The sequence below is a fragment of the Megascapheus bottae genome, chromosome 3 (genome assembly GCF_031878675.1).
Source record: "Megascapheus bottae isolate mThoBot1 chromosome 3, mThoBot2.hap1, whole genome shotgun sequence".
Classification (NCBI taxonomy): Eukaryota; Metazoa; Chordata; class Mammalia; order Rodentia; family Geomyidae; genus Megascapheus; species Megascapheus bottae.
This window is the reverse complement of record NC_143511.1, coordinates 34,250,398-34,267,514: the sequence shown is the minus strand read 5'-3', so window position 1 is coordinate 34,267,514 and position 17,117 is coordinate 34,250,398. Positions and strand designations below refer to the sequence as shown.

At 46.9% G+C, this 17,117-nt stretch overlaps 1 protein-coding gene across 3 annotated transcripts in view; it reads right to left on the bottom strand.

Moving 5' to 3' along the window:
- Snx8 (sorting nexin 8) overlaps nucleotides 1-16,796 on the bottom strand; it is a 47,324-nt gene extending 30,528 nt beyond the window's left edge. The window contains exon 1 of one of the 3 annotated variants that reach the window (XM_090329853.1): nucleotides 16,689-16,796. Coding sequence is in view for 1 of the 3 variants with exons in the window: in XM_090329852.1 (XP_090185978.1) it covers nucleotides 6,805-6,898 (94 nt within the window). In the remaining 2 variants the exon portion in view is untranslated. Of the gene's footprint in view, nucleotides 1-6,804; nucleotides 6,917-16,649 lie in introns of those variants that run through there. The other 2 variants (XM_090329854.1, XM_090329852.1) reach the window with 2 other exon arrangements.
- Between the last annotated feature and the right edge of the window lie 321 nt (nucleotides 16,797-17,117).

Sequence of the window (17,117 nt, the reverse complement as noted above, 5' to 3'; positions counted from 1 at the left end):
GCAATTTACGTATTGTATACCCCCTCCCCAGATCAGATTGGATGATGAACCCTGCAGGCCATACTCACTTGCTGCTACTCTAAGTCACAATCTATTCACACCAGAAGAAAGCTGATATGAGCTCTTCTACATAGTCAAGAAACAAATCATTCCGATTTTGGACACTATTGGGGATGGTACACCCAACCTTGTATATGCGCACATGCTAGGTATGCTGTTGAGCCACAACCCCAGCCTTTGGTCTTTCTTTCTTTCTTTTTTTTTTTTTTTTTTTGCCAGTCCTGGGCTTGAGCTCAGGGTCTGAGCACTGTCCTTGGACTTTCCCAAGGCTAGAGCTCTACCACTTGAGCCTCGGCACCACTTCCAGCTTTTTTTCTATGTATGTGGTACCGAGGAATCAAGCCTTGCTAGGTGAGCACTCTACCACTAGGCCAAACTCCCGGTCCTGGTCTTTCTTTTGACACAAGGTGTCCTTATATAATTTAGGTTGGCCTCAAACCTGATATCCTCCTGTTTCAATCTTTCAGTTGCTTGGATAACTGACATGTCCTACCATGACTGATTCATTCAGATTGTTTCAGTAGTAAAAATTTCAATACGAAATCTATAAGGAGTTAGCATCCAAAAGATAAAAACACTGCAAATCAAGAGAAAAAGGACAATCCTATAAGAAATGAGCAAGAAAAATGTGAACACACATGTCAGAGATGCCATGAAGGAAATAGCACAAGAAAACATACCTCGTCCTTGATCAAGAAAATGCAAATTAAAATAAAAGTGGCTAGGCACTGGTAGATCATGCTTATAATCCTAGCTACTCAGGAGGTTGAGATCTGAGGATCATGGTTCAAAGCCAGGCCAGGCAAGAAAGTCTATGAGACTCTTACCTCCAACAAACTATCAAGAAATAGCTGAAAATAAAGCTGTGGCTCAAGTGATAGAATCCTAAGTCTTGAGCAAAAAGAAGCACAGGGAAAACACCCAGGCCCACAGTTCAAGTTGCAGGATCAACAACCAAGAAATACTTTCTTAATTTTTCTAAATCAGATTTTTTTTTTTTTTTGGTGGGGCTTGGGGCTTGAACTTTGGGCCTGGGTGCTGTTCCTGAGCTCTTCAGCTCAAGGCTACTGCCCTACTGCTGGAGCCACAACACCACTTCTGGTTTTCTAGTGGTTAATTGGAGATAAGAGTCTCACAGTCTTTAGTGCCCAGGCTGGCTTTGAACCTCGATCCTCAGATCTGGGTAGCTAGGATTACAGGCATGAGCTACCGTGCCAGGCCAGAGGAGAATTTTTTTAATGGCATTAAAGGGATAGGGCACACTTGAAATGACAGCGCTCCCCTGCCAAATGTGAGGCCCTGAGTTCACTCCCAACAGTGGAAACGAATTTTAAAAAGAAGTTATTTCTTTCTTTTTAGAGTACCAGCCCTGGGCTTGAACTCAGTACCTCAGCATTGTCCCTAAGCTTCTTTTGCTCATGGCTAGCAATCTACCACTTGCATCACAGTGCCACTTCCAGCTTTTTCTGAGTTTTTTTGGAAATAAGAATCTCATAGACTTTTCTACCCAGGCTGTCTTTGAACCATGAACCTCAGATCTAAGCCTCCTGAATAGCTAGGATTAAAGGCATAAGCCAATGACACCCTGCCCTGCACACTTTTTTTTTTTTTTTAGCCAGTTCTGGGCTTGAGGTCAGGGCCTGAGCTCTGTCGTTGGACTTTCTCAAGGCTAGAGCTCTACCACTTGAGCCTCAGCACCTCCAGCTTTTTTCTATGCATGTGGTACTGAGGAATCAAACCCGGGTCTTCGTGCATGCTAGGCAAGCACTCTACCACTAGGCCAAACTCCCGGCCCCTGTCCTTGAGCTTTCTTAAGGCTGGAGTCCTACCAATTGAGGAACAGTACCACTTCCAGCTTTTTTTATATATATGGTACAGAGGAATCGAACCTGGGTCTTCGTGAATGCTAGGAAAGCACTCTACCACTAAGCCAAATTCCCTGCCCCTGCATACTTTTTTTTTCTTTTTCTTTTTCTTTTTATTGTAATTAGTAAAAGGGTTACATGATATTTGCCAGATAGAAGGTGCATTAATTCACATACATTGATACCCTTTCACATGTCTTGGTCCCTGCATACTTTTTTATTGCCAGTTCTGGGACTTGAACTCAGGGCCCGAGGCACTGTCCTTTAGCTCTTTTGCTCAAGGCTATTGCTCTATCACATGAACCACAGCACCACTTCTGCCTTTTTCTGTTTATGTGGTACAGAAGAATTGAACCCATGACTTCATGCATGCTAGGCAAGCAGTCTACCACTAAGCCACATTCCCAGCCCTTTTTCTTTTTTTGGGGGGGGGGGTGGGTTATGTGGGGGGGGGTTTGAACTCAGGGTCTAGGTGCTGTCCCTGAACCGCTTTGTGCGTATTTGAGCCATAGGGCTACTTCTGGGTTTTGAGTGGTTTATTAGAGGTAAGAGTTTCATGGCGGCCGGGAGTGTGGCCTAGTGGTAGAATGCTTGCCTAGCATGCACGAAGCTCTGTGTTTGACTTCTTGGTACCACATACACAGAAAAAGCCAGAAATGGTGCTGTGTCTCAAGCATTAGAGCATTAGCTTTGAAAAAACCTAAGGACAGTGCTCAGCCCCAGTTCAAGCCCCAGGACTAGGGGAAAAAAAAAGTTTCACAGGGACTTTTCTGCCTGGGGCTGGCTTTGAATCATGATCTTCAGATCTCTGCCTCCTGAGTAGCTAGGATTACAGGTGTGAGTCAGGCATTAATAAAATTATTGAAACCTAGTCTCAAAGAACAAACCAGGTGTAATGGCACATATCTGTGGTAGAAGCAGGAGTACTGAGGTTCAAGACTGGCCCAATGAAAAAGCAAAGCCTTACCTGAAAAACTAAAGCCCAAGGAGTGTGGGCATGGCTTAAGTATCAAAGCACACAAGACTGAGTCGATGGGCTGGGAGTTTGGCTTAGTGGTAGAGTGCTTACCTAGCATGCATGAAGACCCAGGTTTCATTCCTTGATACCACATATATAGAAAAAAGCCAGAAGTGGTGCTGAGACTCAAGTGGTAGAGCTCTAGCCCAAGGATAGTGCTCAGGCCCTGAGCTCAAGCCCAGGACTGGCAAAACAAACAAAAAAAAGATTGAGTAGAAGAAAAAGGAAAGTGGAAGAGGAGACAGGAAGAGAAGCAGAAAGAGGGCCAATGAGTCTAGGCCAATACAGCAGGAGGCAGGAATGGAAGCCTCTAGAAGCTGGAAGGCCAGGAGACAGTTGTCACCAAGACTGCTGACACCTCATTTTAGCCTGAGGAAACTTGTACTGACCTCCAACCCATGAGCTGATAATTTTGTATTGTTTAAGCCACTAAGTTTAATTTGCTGCAGCCCCAATGGAGGACAATTCAGCATGCTAAGGAGACAGCAGAACACATACACACAGGGCATATTTTCTCCTTTTCTTTTTCTTTTGCTCCTTTTCTTTTATTGATGGTATTGTGGTTCAAACTCAGTCTCCTGCTTTCTAGACAGGCACTCTTCCATTTGAGGCATACAACCAGCCCTTTCTTTTCTGTTTTCTTTTGTGGAGGTTTGAGATGCTGTCTCACCATGTAGCACAGGTTAGTCTAGAATCTCTGATCCTCCTATCTTAACCTCCCAAGTGCTGGCATTAAGCGAAAACTAGAAGAATGTGGCTCAAGAGGTAAAGGACCAGCCTTAAGTACAAAAAAGCTAACAGACAGCACCTTGTCACTGAGTTAAAGCCACAATACCAACACACAAACACAAAATTTCTGGGGTTAGCTGGGTATGGCAGTTCACACCTGTAATCCTAGCTATTCAGAAGGCTGAGATCTGAGGATCTCAGTTCAAAGCCAGCCCAGGCACTAAAGTCCATGAGACTCCTATCTCCAATTAATCACTAGAAAACTGGAAGTGGCGCTGTTGTTCAAGGCATAGGTCGGTAGACTCGAGCTGAAGAGCATAGGAACAGCACCCAGGTCCAGAGTCTAAGACCCACATCGGACAAAAAAAAAAAAAAAAAAAAAAAAAAAGTGCTGGGATTACAAATGTGTTTTACCAGGACAATCCAGAAATATTTATTTCTGAGTATAAATACACAAATATGCAAACAGATACAGGAAAAAGGTTTCTGTGAACAGAGTAGGACTTTTACTTGACCTTTAACATTCCAGATTTCTTCGGATAAAGGATTTGTCCAAGTGACCTATGACTGAAAGTTAAGTTTTTATAGCGTTCCCGTAACAGTCACAGCCTAAAAGTCATCTAATCCAAATACAATCTAAATTCCATTTAGAAAACAGTCACAGGGGCCGGGAGTTTGGCCTAGTGGTTAAAGTGCTTGCCTAGCATGCACAAAGACCCGGGTTCGATTCCTCGGTACCACATACATAGAAAAAAGCTAGAAGTGGTGCTAAGGCTCAAGTGGTAGAGCTCTAGCCTTGAGAAAGTCCAAGGACAGTGCTCAGGCCCTGAGCTCAAGCCCAGGACTGGCAAAAAAAAAAAAAAAAAAAAAAGAAAACAGTCACAGCCTAAAAGTCATCTAATCCAAATACAATCTAAATTCCATTTAGAAAACAATAAGCACAACGTTTTTTTCTCCTTTTTTTTTTTGCCAGTCATGGGGCTTGAACTCAGGGCCTGGGCACTGTCCTTGGATACTTTGTGCTCAAAGCTAGCACTCTACCACTTGAGTCACAGTACCACTTCTACTTTTTTCTGTTTACATGGTACAGAGGAATCAAACCCAGGGCTTCATGCACGCTAGGCAAGCACTCTACCACTAAGCCACATTCCCAGGCTCAGGCACAACTTTTTTTTTTTTTTTTTTTTTTTTGCCAGTCCTGGGCTTGGGCTCAGGGCTTGAGCACTGTCCTTGGACTTTCTCAAGGCTAGAGCTCTTCCACTTGAGCCTCAGCACCACTTCCGGCTTTCTTCTATGTATGTGGTACCGAGGAATCGAACCTGCGTCTTCATGCATGCTAGGCAAGCACTTTAACCACTAGGCCAAACTCCCAGCCCCAAGCACAACTTTTTATAGCAATCCCAAAGGAACTTACTTCAAAGGCAGACCTCACGGATTACTACCAGCAGCTCAGGCTGCGTAGACAGGAAGACAAAGCAAAATCATTATATATCCATAAACCACACTGCTCCTTGGAAGTTGAAAAGGTATGACAGGAAGTGGCACTGTAGTTCAAGCAGTAGAGTGGTAACCTTGAGCTGAAGAGCTCAGGGACAGTGCTCAGGCCCAGCATTCAAGCTCCATGACTGACAACAACAACAAAGGTATGACAGACATTTCTTATCTCTAGAGGTAATTCATTTACTGACCCTAGCCCACCCAACCAAGATTCCCACCAACACACACTCAGCCCTAGTACAGACTGGCTGAATTGCTCACTTTTAATAAGCCCCTTTCCTAAGGCAGGAAAGGGAAGCCCACTTCACCTCCTTCCCAGGATGGGTGCCAGGTTTCAAAGAGAATGAAATGACTGTCACTCTCAACATTTTAGACTCAAATGTTGTCTCCTCACCTGTAATCCTAACTACGCAGGAGTCTGAGATTGGAAGATTAGTGCTTGGAACCAGCCAGGACAGGAAAGTCCATGAGACTCTTATCTCTAGGTCCTGAGTTCAAGCCCCAAGACTGGCACCACACACACACACACACACACACACACACACACACACACACACACACACACACACCTACACCTCTCAGATTTGTTGCCTGGATTGGCTTCAAATGGTGATTCTCAGATCTCAGCCTCCTGAGAAGCTAGGATTACAGGCTTAAGACACTGACCAGGGCCCATGGCAGCCATGGGTAGGTGCTATATGAAATTCTACAGTATCTAGAGTAGTCCTATATTTGCCAAGAGATTCCTGAGCCATCACCTCTTTGGGCCACAATTGTTTTACAAGCTGAGAAGCAACACCCCTCACACCCTCCCACCCCCACCCGCCGCCCTAAAGTCAGAGCCTCCCCCATTTGCAAGTGGCTCCAAAGAGTCCAGCCAGGGCAGAGGTGGGTCCCCACCCGGCTCCAACCCAATGTTCTACCCAACAGGTACTGTCACATGCTTCCCTTACAAAGACACAAGGAAGAGAAAAAAGAGAAGAAAAAAGAAAAAACACTAAAGCTCAATCACGGAGAAACGTTCTGCCTAGATGCAGGGTCTTGACATCAGCTGTGCTATCCTACTGAACCATGTCCTCCCGGCCTGGCAGGTGGTGGCCATTCCCTCTGCCTCTCCTCCCCAGGGAGGAACCGGTGGCCGTATCCCTCCACTCCAGAAGTCACCTGGATCGTTAGCTCCTCCGTGACACGAGGCAAGACTCGGCTAGACCAGCCCTGTCACCAACAACCACCCGCACAGGTGCCGCGGTTTAAGCCTGCGGGAGTGCAGCATCCCTGCGCGGGGCACGCTCGCTCAGTAGTAACAAGCTTCAGAGCGAACGCCGGCTGCTGGTCCGCAAGCTCGCTGAAGAAATCCCCGGGTCCCATCCCCAAGGCCACGCACCAACCCAAGCGCGGCAGTCCCCCTCAGGCCCGGGGACAGTGCCTCCTCACGAAGTCCCACGGCAGCAGGCCAGGTGTGGCCCGGACAGGTGGTTCCCGCTGCGGCCGCGGCCGCGCCCGGCTGCTCAGGGCGGGAAGAGGCTCGCGCACGAGACGCAGAGCAGGAAGGGCCCCGCGTGTCCCCGTCAGTCCACCAGGCCAGGGTCTACCCGGTCACACGCCTAGGACCCTCCCGGCCTCCACACGCCATACCTGTCGCCGGGGGATCCGCCTCCTCGTCAGCCTCCGCCTCAGCCGCCGCTGTGACTGCCGCGGCGGGCAGCGGGTCCATCGCACAGCCAGTCATGTGAGTCCGGGCGCCCACGTGACTTCCTCCCGCTCCCGCCGGCCAGCCCCGCCTATGCCAGCCAGCGTCCAGCTTCGCCCCGCCCACGCCAGCAGAGTCCGGCATAGCCCCGCCCACACTGAGCTAGTCACGCCCCGCAAGGCCCAGGAGCCGTTCGGACACGCCCACATCCCCCCTCCGGCCACTCCCCCTGCTGTCGCCCCGCCCATGTCCTGCTCCGCCCCGGCCACGTGTCTCTGACCAGGCCTGGGCTTCCCGGCCTGCGTCTCAGCTGGGCGAGACCGGTCTCCTGAGAAATTCCCCTGGCTGGGGTCAGCGCCGTGTGGAATCACGTTCCTCAGGCCAACCCTCAATCGCTCTGTCACCCCGTGGATCGGATTTGCCTTACGCACTTTCTTCCTCATTCACCCAGCCACCCCTATCCTCCACCTCCCACTCTGACTCCTCCAGACATTAGCTCACTGCCCAACCCACCCAGCTCAGCCACACACCGCATCCTGTGTCCATTCACTGATGCACTCGGCTCTGCTTGCCGGCACCATTGGTCAGGCAGGCCCCTGTGCTGCAGGCAAAGGAGCTCCAGCCCCTGCCCAGAGGGGTCTCCGTTGTTCTCAAAGTGAGGGGCCACATAGGGGCAGTGTCTGCAGATTGCTGGATTAAGGATTTTAACAGGAGCAGAGGGAATCGTCAAACAACTGCAAACATCTGCTTTTCCCTGAGCTGAAATAATATCTACTGTTGAAGAGTCTCCCAAACATCTCGGTAGATTTAAGAGAAGATGGGATCACATTCTAATTTGGTAATGGTGCACATTGGTAGCAATGTGCAGAGCCAGACGTTTACTACAGACCTGGCTGAATTCTGGTAGGTGCTCTACCACTTGGAGCCACACCTCCAGCCAGTTTTTATTGCTTATTTTGAGGTAGTGTCTAGCTTTAGGCCCAAATTAATCTGGACTGCAATCCACCTACTTGTGCTGCCTCCAGAAGCTGGGAATGACAGGCATACACTACCCCACCCAGCCACTAGTTGAAATGTCGAGACTGACCTCCAATTTTAATTCCCCTATCTCCACTTCCCAGATAGGGAGGATTATAGGCTCCAGACACTCTCAGCAGGGTAAATATTTCTAAAGTTTGAGTTGTTTGTCTTTAACATTCTTTCTCCATACTCCAGGCACCTTATTGTCCCAGCACACCAGGACACCCATCACCCCAGCAAGCAGGCACAGAAAACAGTACTATCATATCATAAAGTAGGACTAGGACATACTGTCCTGCAGATGGACTACTTGGCTTTCCCAAGTCACAGTGGACACCGCAGCATCCTGTAACCCTCTGCCCCATCTGACCACTGGCCACTTCCTTCCCTCCCATCCCCCATCCCAGGCTTCCTTTCAGCTGTTGCTGCTTCCAAATGATGCACTCAGCATTTCCTTGGCTCCATGCACACACTACTAGCATCATGTAACTTTGCCACCCAAAGATTGCAAGATCTTTATTCCATTTTTCAGTTCATTGAAGTCTGAAAACTGCAAGCATCAGTAAAGTCTAAAATGGTCTATTTTTCGATTGACACATTGAACTGGAACCTTCCATATAACTGTTCCCATATAACTATAATCCTTCCATATAGCTATTTAAAGATAATTTTTAAAATTAATTAAAAATAGGCTGGGCATCAATGGCTCACGCCTGTAATCCTAGCTGAGATCTAAGGAACACAGTTCAAAGCCAACCCAGCCAGAAAAGTTCCCATGAGACTGTTATCTCCAATTAACCACTTAGAAACCAAAAGTGGTGCCGTGGATCAAGGGGTAGTGTTAGCCTTGAGAACAAGGAGGATCAGGGACAACACCTAGGCCCAAGTCCGAACCCCACAACCAACCCCCCCCACACATAAAATCCACTTTTCTAAAACAACAATATACTAAATTTATTATTTTACACCTCTGACATACAGTCAGATAGCCTGTAATTCACTGGCTCTGGATCTTTACTGTATTTCCTGACAACCTGGAAGCAATCAAATATTATCTACCTGGAACAGTTATAAATAAACAGGGCTCCTCTGCTATCCCTCATAAAAATCCGAAGCAGGGACTGGGAACGTGGCCTAGTGGTGGCATGCTTGCCTAGCATGCATGAAGCCCTGCGTTAGATTCCCTGGAGCCACATACCCAGAAACAGCTGGAAGTAGAACTGTGCCTCAAGTGGCAAAGTGCTAGCCTTAAGCAAAAATTGTCCAAGGACAGTGCCTAGGCTCTGAGTTCAAGTCCCAGGACTGGCAAAAAAAAATCCTAAGCAGGTTAGGGCACACTATTCCAGGGCTGCAATCCTAGGCTCTTAAGTACTAGGGATCAGACTGCCAGGCCCAGAGGTTCACAGCCCCAAGCCTTAGAGTGAAGGGCCTGCTGTCCACAAGCCAGCAACTTATGCAACTTATGGCTCTAGTCACTCAGGTACATAAGCCAGCACACTTATGCAACTTATACCTCTAGGCACTCAGGCTAGAAGCTGACTGATATAAACTTTAACCACCAGCAGCCTCAACTCTTGGTAGCTACTGTAAGCCCCAGCTCCCAGCAGCGGTGAGTGGGAGCAGCAGGCAGCACCTGATAGTGTCCCAGCTCCTGAGTGAGCCTGGGGTGTTCTATAGTGATTGATGATACGGCCCTGGGAATGAGGGCGGTCAGGACACTTGGCCTTCCATTCCAGCAACTCCCTGGAGACAACAGTTTCTTGTCTCCAATTCTTCACAGCCTTTTCACTTTCTTGGATCTCTGCCCTCTACTTCCACCCTCCCTTGTTTCCGCAAAGAACATTTCCTGAGCATACCAGCTACCAAATGCTAGTGGGAGTGGAAGACGAGGGAGGCAATTCAGGGATAAGCACTCATGGCCTCTGCCTTCCAATAGCCCCCAGTGAGTGAATGGAGAAGCAGAACAAGACAATTCTGGCACACACAAGGAATCTGCTGCAGCTGGAAGGGGGCGGGGGAGGAACAGTTGGTTCTAATCCAGAACACCTCTAGGGGAGGGAATTCAGTTCAGATATCTAACACAAAAAGTCTTTCTGAAATCTACCCAAATAGATTAGCAATGTGCAGACCCATGCTGAAGACTCCTGTTACATTCAAAGAATATATTCAAAGAATATTTATTTATTTATTTATTTTGTCAGTTGTGGCGCTGTCCCTGAGCTCTACCACTTGAGCCACAGCGCCACTTACTCAAAGAAAAAAAATTTTTTTTGGCCAATCCTGGGGCTTGAACTCAGGGCCTGAGCACTGTCCTTGGGCTTTCTCAAGGCTAGAGCTCTAACACTTGAGCTACATCACCATTTCTGGCTTTTTCTGTGTATGTGTTTTTTCTATGTATGTATGAGGAAGCAAACCAGGGTCTTCATGCATGTTAGGCAGGCACTCTTCCTACTAGGCCAAACTCCTGGCGACTCAAGGAACTTTTTAAAAATATTTTCCTTCCTAGAAAGAATCCACTCCACGACTGTGCAGCTGTTTATGGACAGATGTTTATTGTTTTCCATTCAGGAAGACGGAACTACCTAATGTAGGAACATTGGCAGAACTTTCAGTGCAGAACACTACAGCCACTCTGGCATGGGAGTGCACAGCTGTAATCCCAGCTACTCAGATGTAGGAGGTAGAGCCCAAGGCTCACACATGTAATCCTAGCTACTCAAGAGACTGAAATCTGAGGATCTTGGTGGGAAGCCTACAGGGCAGACAAATCCAAGAAACCCTTATTTCCAATAAGGGCTGGGGGTGGGGGGGAAGGAGGACAAAAAAAAAAATAAGAAAGGAGACAGGGGAGAGATGGAGGAAGAATCCTCACACAGTGTTGTTGGAAATGTAAATTCTGCAATCCATTTGGGAGAATGTTTGGCAGAGTGCAATAAAGGTAAACATACGTTTACCCTATGAGCCAGGAATACTACTCTTACAGATTTGATCCCAAGAGAAAGAAAAACGTATTTCATTTGCAGAAAAGACTTGCAGGGGGCCGGGAGTTTGGCCTAGTGGTTAAAGTGCTTGCCTAGCATGCACGAAGACCCGGGTTCGATTCCTCGGTACCATATACCTAGAAAAAAGCCAGAAGTGGTGCTGAGGCTCAAGTGGTAGAGCTCTAGCCTTGAGAAAGTCCAAGGACAGTGCTCAGGCCCTGAGCTCAAGCCCAGGACTGGCAAAAAAAAAAAAAAAAGACTTGCAGGAGGAGGCATGAGCAACTCTGTTACAACAGCCAAAAACTGGAAAGCATCCTAATGTTCATTAACAACCAAATAGATAAAATGGTTATATATTCACGCCATGGGGACCCTCAGCAACACCAGAATCACCAGAAGGAGAGAAAGCCAGACATGAAATAAATACATGCTTCCATTTATATAAAATCTACAATAAGCAAGACTGTACTGTTTGGAAAAAGAGAAAGCATGTAGAGAAAGAAATCTATAACCACTGGAGTTAGAGAAGATGGTAGTTTTTTGTGTGTGCCAGTCCTGGGGCTTAAGCTCAAGGCATTGGCCCTGTCCCTGAGCTTTTTTGTTCAAGGCTAGTACTCTAACAGTTATGCTACAGTGTGTGTGTGTGTGCTACAGTGTGTGGTGTGCATGTGTGTGCGCGTGTGTGTGTCTATGCATAGGTGTGCGCATGTGCACACAGTTAAAGTATCATAGACTTTCCTGCCCAGGTTGGCTTCACACCATGATTATCAAATCTCAACATCCTGAGTAGATAGGATTACAGTCATGAGCTAATGGTGCCTAGTTTAAGCTAATAGACAGATAGATAGATAGATAGATAGATAGATAGATACATACATACATACATACATACATACATACATATTTATGCACATGTACATATATGTACACATGTGTATATCTATCTATAATCTTTATCATTTGTGGGGCTTCAACTTGGGACCTGGTGTTGTCTCTGAGCTCTGGCTTGAGTTCAGGGTCTTTGCACTGTCCCTGGGCTTTCTCAATGCTAGAGCTCTAACACTTGAACCACAGCACAACTTCCAGCTTTTTCTATGTATGTGATGCCAAGGAATCAAACTTGGGTCTTCATGCATGTTAAGCAAGTACTTTACCATGAGGCCAAACTCCCAGCCCCTTCCCCGCAAGCTCTTTTTGCTTAAGGTTAGCACTTAAGGTTACCACAAAGTGGTAGTAGCATTTTGAGACACAGCTCCACTTCCAGTTTTTGAGTGGTTAATTGGTGATAAGAGTCTCATGAAGGGCTGGAAATGTAGCTTAGTGGTAAAGTGCTTGCCTAGTATACATGAATCCCTGGTTTTGATTCTTCAGTACCATATAAACAGAAAAAGCTGGAAGTGGAACTGTGGCACAAGTGGTAGTGTGTTGGCCTTAAGCAAAAGATGCTTAAGGACATTGCCACTGGCAAAGGAAAAAAAAAAGTCTCATGGACTTTCCTGCCCAGTCTGGTTTCAAATTATAATCTCTCAGGTCTCAGCCTCTTGAGTAACTACAATGGCAGGCATGAGCCACCAGCACCCAGTGAAGTTTTTTTTGTTGTTGTTTTGTTTTGTTTTTGACAGTCCTGGGGACTGAACTCAGAGATTGGGCACTGTCTTTGAGCTTTCCTCAAGGCTAGAGCTCTACCACTTGAGCCATAGCACCTCTTCCAGCTTTTTCTATATGTGGTACTGAGCAATTAAACCCAGGTCTTCATGCATGCGAGGCAAGCACTCTACCAGTAGGCCCAACTCCCAGCCCCCCCAGTGAACTTCTTTGCAAAGGGCCAGCCAGTAAATACTTTGGGCTCTTGAGGCAAAAGTTCCCTGTCACAATCACTCAGCTTTGCCATCAATGGAGTGAAAGCAGCTGGAGACACATTGGCTCTAGGTTTGTCCTAGATAGTCTTTATTAAGTGCAAGTGCATCCCTTATTTTGAACTTTTATCATAAAAGTGTATTGAACTTTGCCAATAGCTTTTTCTTCATTGATTGAGATACTCCAGTGATGTCGTCTTCATCCTGTTTGCTATTGATTTACATGTGTTGAGCGTTAGTGTGTTCCAATTCAGGGTCTGCGCACTATGCCTAAACTTTTGTGCTCAAGGCTAGCTCTCTGTACTTGAGCCACCACTCCACTGCTGGCTTTTTGGTGATTAATTAAATATAAAAATCTCACACTTTCTTGCCCAAGGTGGCTTTGTACCTCAATTCTCTCAGATCTCATCTTCCTGAATGGCTACGATTATATGCCTGAGCTGTCAGCACCAAGCTGGTATAGATATATGACAAAAACAGCAGAACAAAGGGAGAATATATTTTCAATAGATAAATTCAGCAATTAGAAGCCAGGATTTGTAAAGAGCTCATATCTTTAATATTAAAAATTTGAGTCATTAAAAAGAAGTACACACCAGACTTCAGTGGCTCACAACTATAATCTAGCTATTTAGGAGGCTGAGAGCTGAGGATCATAGTTAGAGGCCAGCCAAGGCAAAAAAAAAAAAAATCTTTGTGACTCCATCTCCAATTAACCAGAAAAAAAGCTGGACTGGAAACATGGCTCAAGTAGTAGAGTACAAGCTATAAGCAAAAAAACTTGAGTAAGAACATAAGCCTGGAGTTCAAGCCCTGGTACCAGCACAAAACAATTGAAAGAGAGGGGGGCCGGGAGTTTGGCCTAGTGGTAAGTGCTTGGCTAGCATGCATAAAGACCCGGGTTCGATTCCTCACTACCACATATATAGAAAAAAGCTGGAAATGGTGCTGAGGTTCAGGTGGTAGAGTTCTAGCCTTGAGAAAGCCCAAGGACAGTGTTCAGGCCCTGAGCTCAAACCCCAGGACTGGCCAAAAGAGAGCGGGGGAAGGGGAGGAGGATTTCAGTGGTTAATAACCTTATCTAGATGACCAATAAGAGATTAGGGGTATGGCTAGTATTAGAATACCTGCCTGACACACACAAGACCTTGACTTCAAACCCCAGTACCACCAAATACACATATATGTAAATTAGATGATTAGCTATAAATTATCTAAAGATAGACTAAGACAACAATTCAGAGCAGTATACATTTTTAGCACTGTTTGCCATCCATCATTTGAGGATCTATCTGAGGAAACGTCATCCTGTGGAGAGCAGCCTTTTCCTCTGTCCATGAAAAGGTCACATGTTCCTTTCCCTGCTGCCCCCACTGAGATGCCTCAGGCCCAGGTAAAGCTCAGGGCAGCTGTGTGGATGTGGATAGCATGCTCAGCTCCCCAGCTCTGTGCCCTGCAGCATGGGGTATTTGGCCAGAGGACAATGTCTGCCCCACAGGCAGCTTCATGGTACAACGAGCACTCTTCTGTTTGCATCTCTTGGAGCCTGGTGTTCCAGCTCTCTGGGAGATTCTAGATGCTTTTCATAATTTCATTTTCTGCTTAAGTAAAACATCTACTTACATCAGAGTAATGCAAATTCAAACAGCCACAAAACGCTGCAGTACAAGATAAGGAGAAATCAGAATATTCCTACATTGCTGGAGGGAAGGTAATACTTTGTAGATTACTGTGGAGAACAGCTTGTTAATGTCTAATACATTCACACACACACATATATACATGTATATATATATATATACTATCTATATTTTGTGAACCAGAATTTCTCTTCTAGTCATATTTTCTAAACTATAATTCATAGAAACAAATGCAAGACTTTTTTTTTTTTTTGCCAGTCCCAGGGCTTGAACTTGGGGCCTGAGCACTGTCCTTGGGCTTTCTCAAGGCTAGAGCTCTACCACTTGAGCCACAGCACCATTTCCAGCTTTTTGTATGTTTGTGGTACTGAGGAATGGAACCTGGGTCTTTGTGCATACCAGGCAAGCACTCTACCACTAGGCCAAACTCCAGCCCCAAATGCAAGCCTTTTCACTGAACTACAACTGATAACACTCAAAGATAAAACAATCTACTCAGAGGGGTGCCAGCGGCTCATACCTGCAACCCTAGCTACTCAGGATGCTGAGATCCAGAGACTGTATTTAAAGACAGCCCACATGAACATCCCAAAGCACAGGTCCAGTTGCAGAAGGCACTGCCCCAGCCAAAGCTTTCAAACAGCTGGGTCAGATTTTCTACTATCAGCGGCATGGGTGAGTTCTAGGAACCATTTTCACTCATGGCAGAGGGGGAGCACTTTCTTTGGTGCCCCAGCAGAAGGCTTTTGATTGTTGAAAATACAATCCATTATTTGCATGAGAAGCTGTTCTTTGATTGGTTAAATACGGTCCCTTATGCAAATGAAGAACGTTGCAATTGGTGTAAACATCCTTGTCACACCCTTCCTGGAGGCTTTATCATGCCAGTTCTGCTCTTTTCTGGTCAACCCTAAGACACTTTCTTGTACTGCCCCCTGGTGTTGCTACATTCACTGGAATTAATGGATTCCCTCCATTAAGATTTTCCTGGGCTACTCTGGTATTTTTTATTTTTTTATTGTAATTAGTAAAAGGGTTACATGATATTTGCCAGATAGAAGGTGCATTAATTCACATACATTGATACCCTTTCACATGTCTTGGTAACTACTCTGGTATTTTACGGTGATTAGAGCATTAGAGCTAGTAACAGGACTGGATATAACAGAAAGCAGCAACACTAGTGGCAGTGGCACAGGCAGCACCATGGAGAGGAGTTTGAGAGGGCAGATGTCTGACTCAGCAAAACACTTGAAAGCATCCTGGAGCTGCCAAGATCCAAGGGCTGAGCATCCCAACTTCCAAGCTCCGGACCTGCAGCACTAGCTGCTGCTAAAGGCAAAGGATTACAGTAGGTGTTGGTGCCCCGCTAGGGGCCATCAAAGCCCAGCTCAATAAGTGCTTAGTCCCGGCCCTGGAGCCTGGAGCTGTAAAGTCTAAACCTCAGAACTAGGATTATAAATCTCTGGATCTGTCAGCCCAGTTCACTAGTTTTGGCACTCAAGGGCCCAAGTCTGCCAAAACTAAACCAATTCTATTTTCAATCTTTCTTCTCTTTACTCTTCTTCTCTTCATTGTTGTGTTCCACTCGCCCCCCCCCCCCCCCCCCGCCAAGGGTGGCCCTCTATTATTGGAGCCACACCTGCAGTGCAGGAAGTCTCAAAGTCTTTTCTGCCTGGGCTGACTTCAAATTTCTTGAGTGGCTAGGATTACAGGCATGAGCCTGGCTGCAGGCATCACAGGCGTGCGGGTTATGTATGTACGCTAGTACACTAACACTAGAGCTAAAATTGTAGGCATGAGTCAGGCTGCTTGCTGGAGGGCTGGCGTGCGTGTGTGTGTGTGTGTGTGTGTGTGTGTGCGCTAGTACTGGGGCTTGAACTTTCAGAGCTCCACACTCTCGCTTGGCTTTTCCCTTTTGAATCACTGGGCTCCACTTCCATGGCTGGTCGTTTTGTACGATGATCGAAACGCAGCACAACACAGTCCCAAGACACACAGACAGGCAGGCAGACACAGAACATACGCACCCCTTTATGGCAAAGGCAGGCCGACAGGAACACACACAGAGACACGGACACAGACACAGACACACAGACACACACACACACACACACACACACACACACACATATCACACATTCACGGCGAAGTCTAACGTGGACTCCCGGCGGAGCCCGCTGGACCCGCCTCCGCCCGCGTCACGTGACCCAGCCCTCCCGCCCGCCAAGGCGCGGCCCCTTGGACTAAACCATACCCGGGTGGCCGTCAGAACCGGGCTAGGCAGGCTTACGGTTTCTGGGGAAGGAGATGGCTGAAGTCCTTTGCTTACGGTTTTGTCTCGTATCGTGCAGTCGTCTTCGACACGGCGCTGTCCACCTGTGGCTCGCTGCGACTTCCCCGCAGGTTTTGGACTCTCCCGTTCGTGGGCCGCGTCAGAGGACGAGTCTAACACCAGACACGTAAAGGGGCGGAGGGGGGAATTGTAAGCCAAGCGGTGTCCTTTTAAAGGCGGATAAATGCATAATCAGAGTCGTCTGTGGAACTTTCCTGTGTCTGTGGTACTGGATTTTTACTCCCATCTTGTTTTCATCCGATCGCATAAATGAAAATGACTTTTGAAGTCTGCCTAGCAGGCGCTCAAATAGTTTAACCCTCTCCCGCAGCGCCCGCTGGGAGAGGGAAAGCGGCGGCTGCCATTTTGGGCCGAACCATTCCCCAAAGAAAACGAGATGGTGATGGCTTCCAGTGAGCTCGTCAC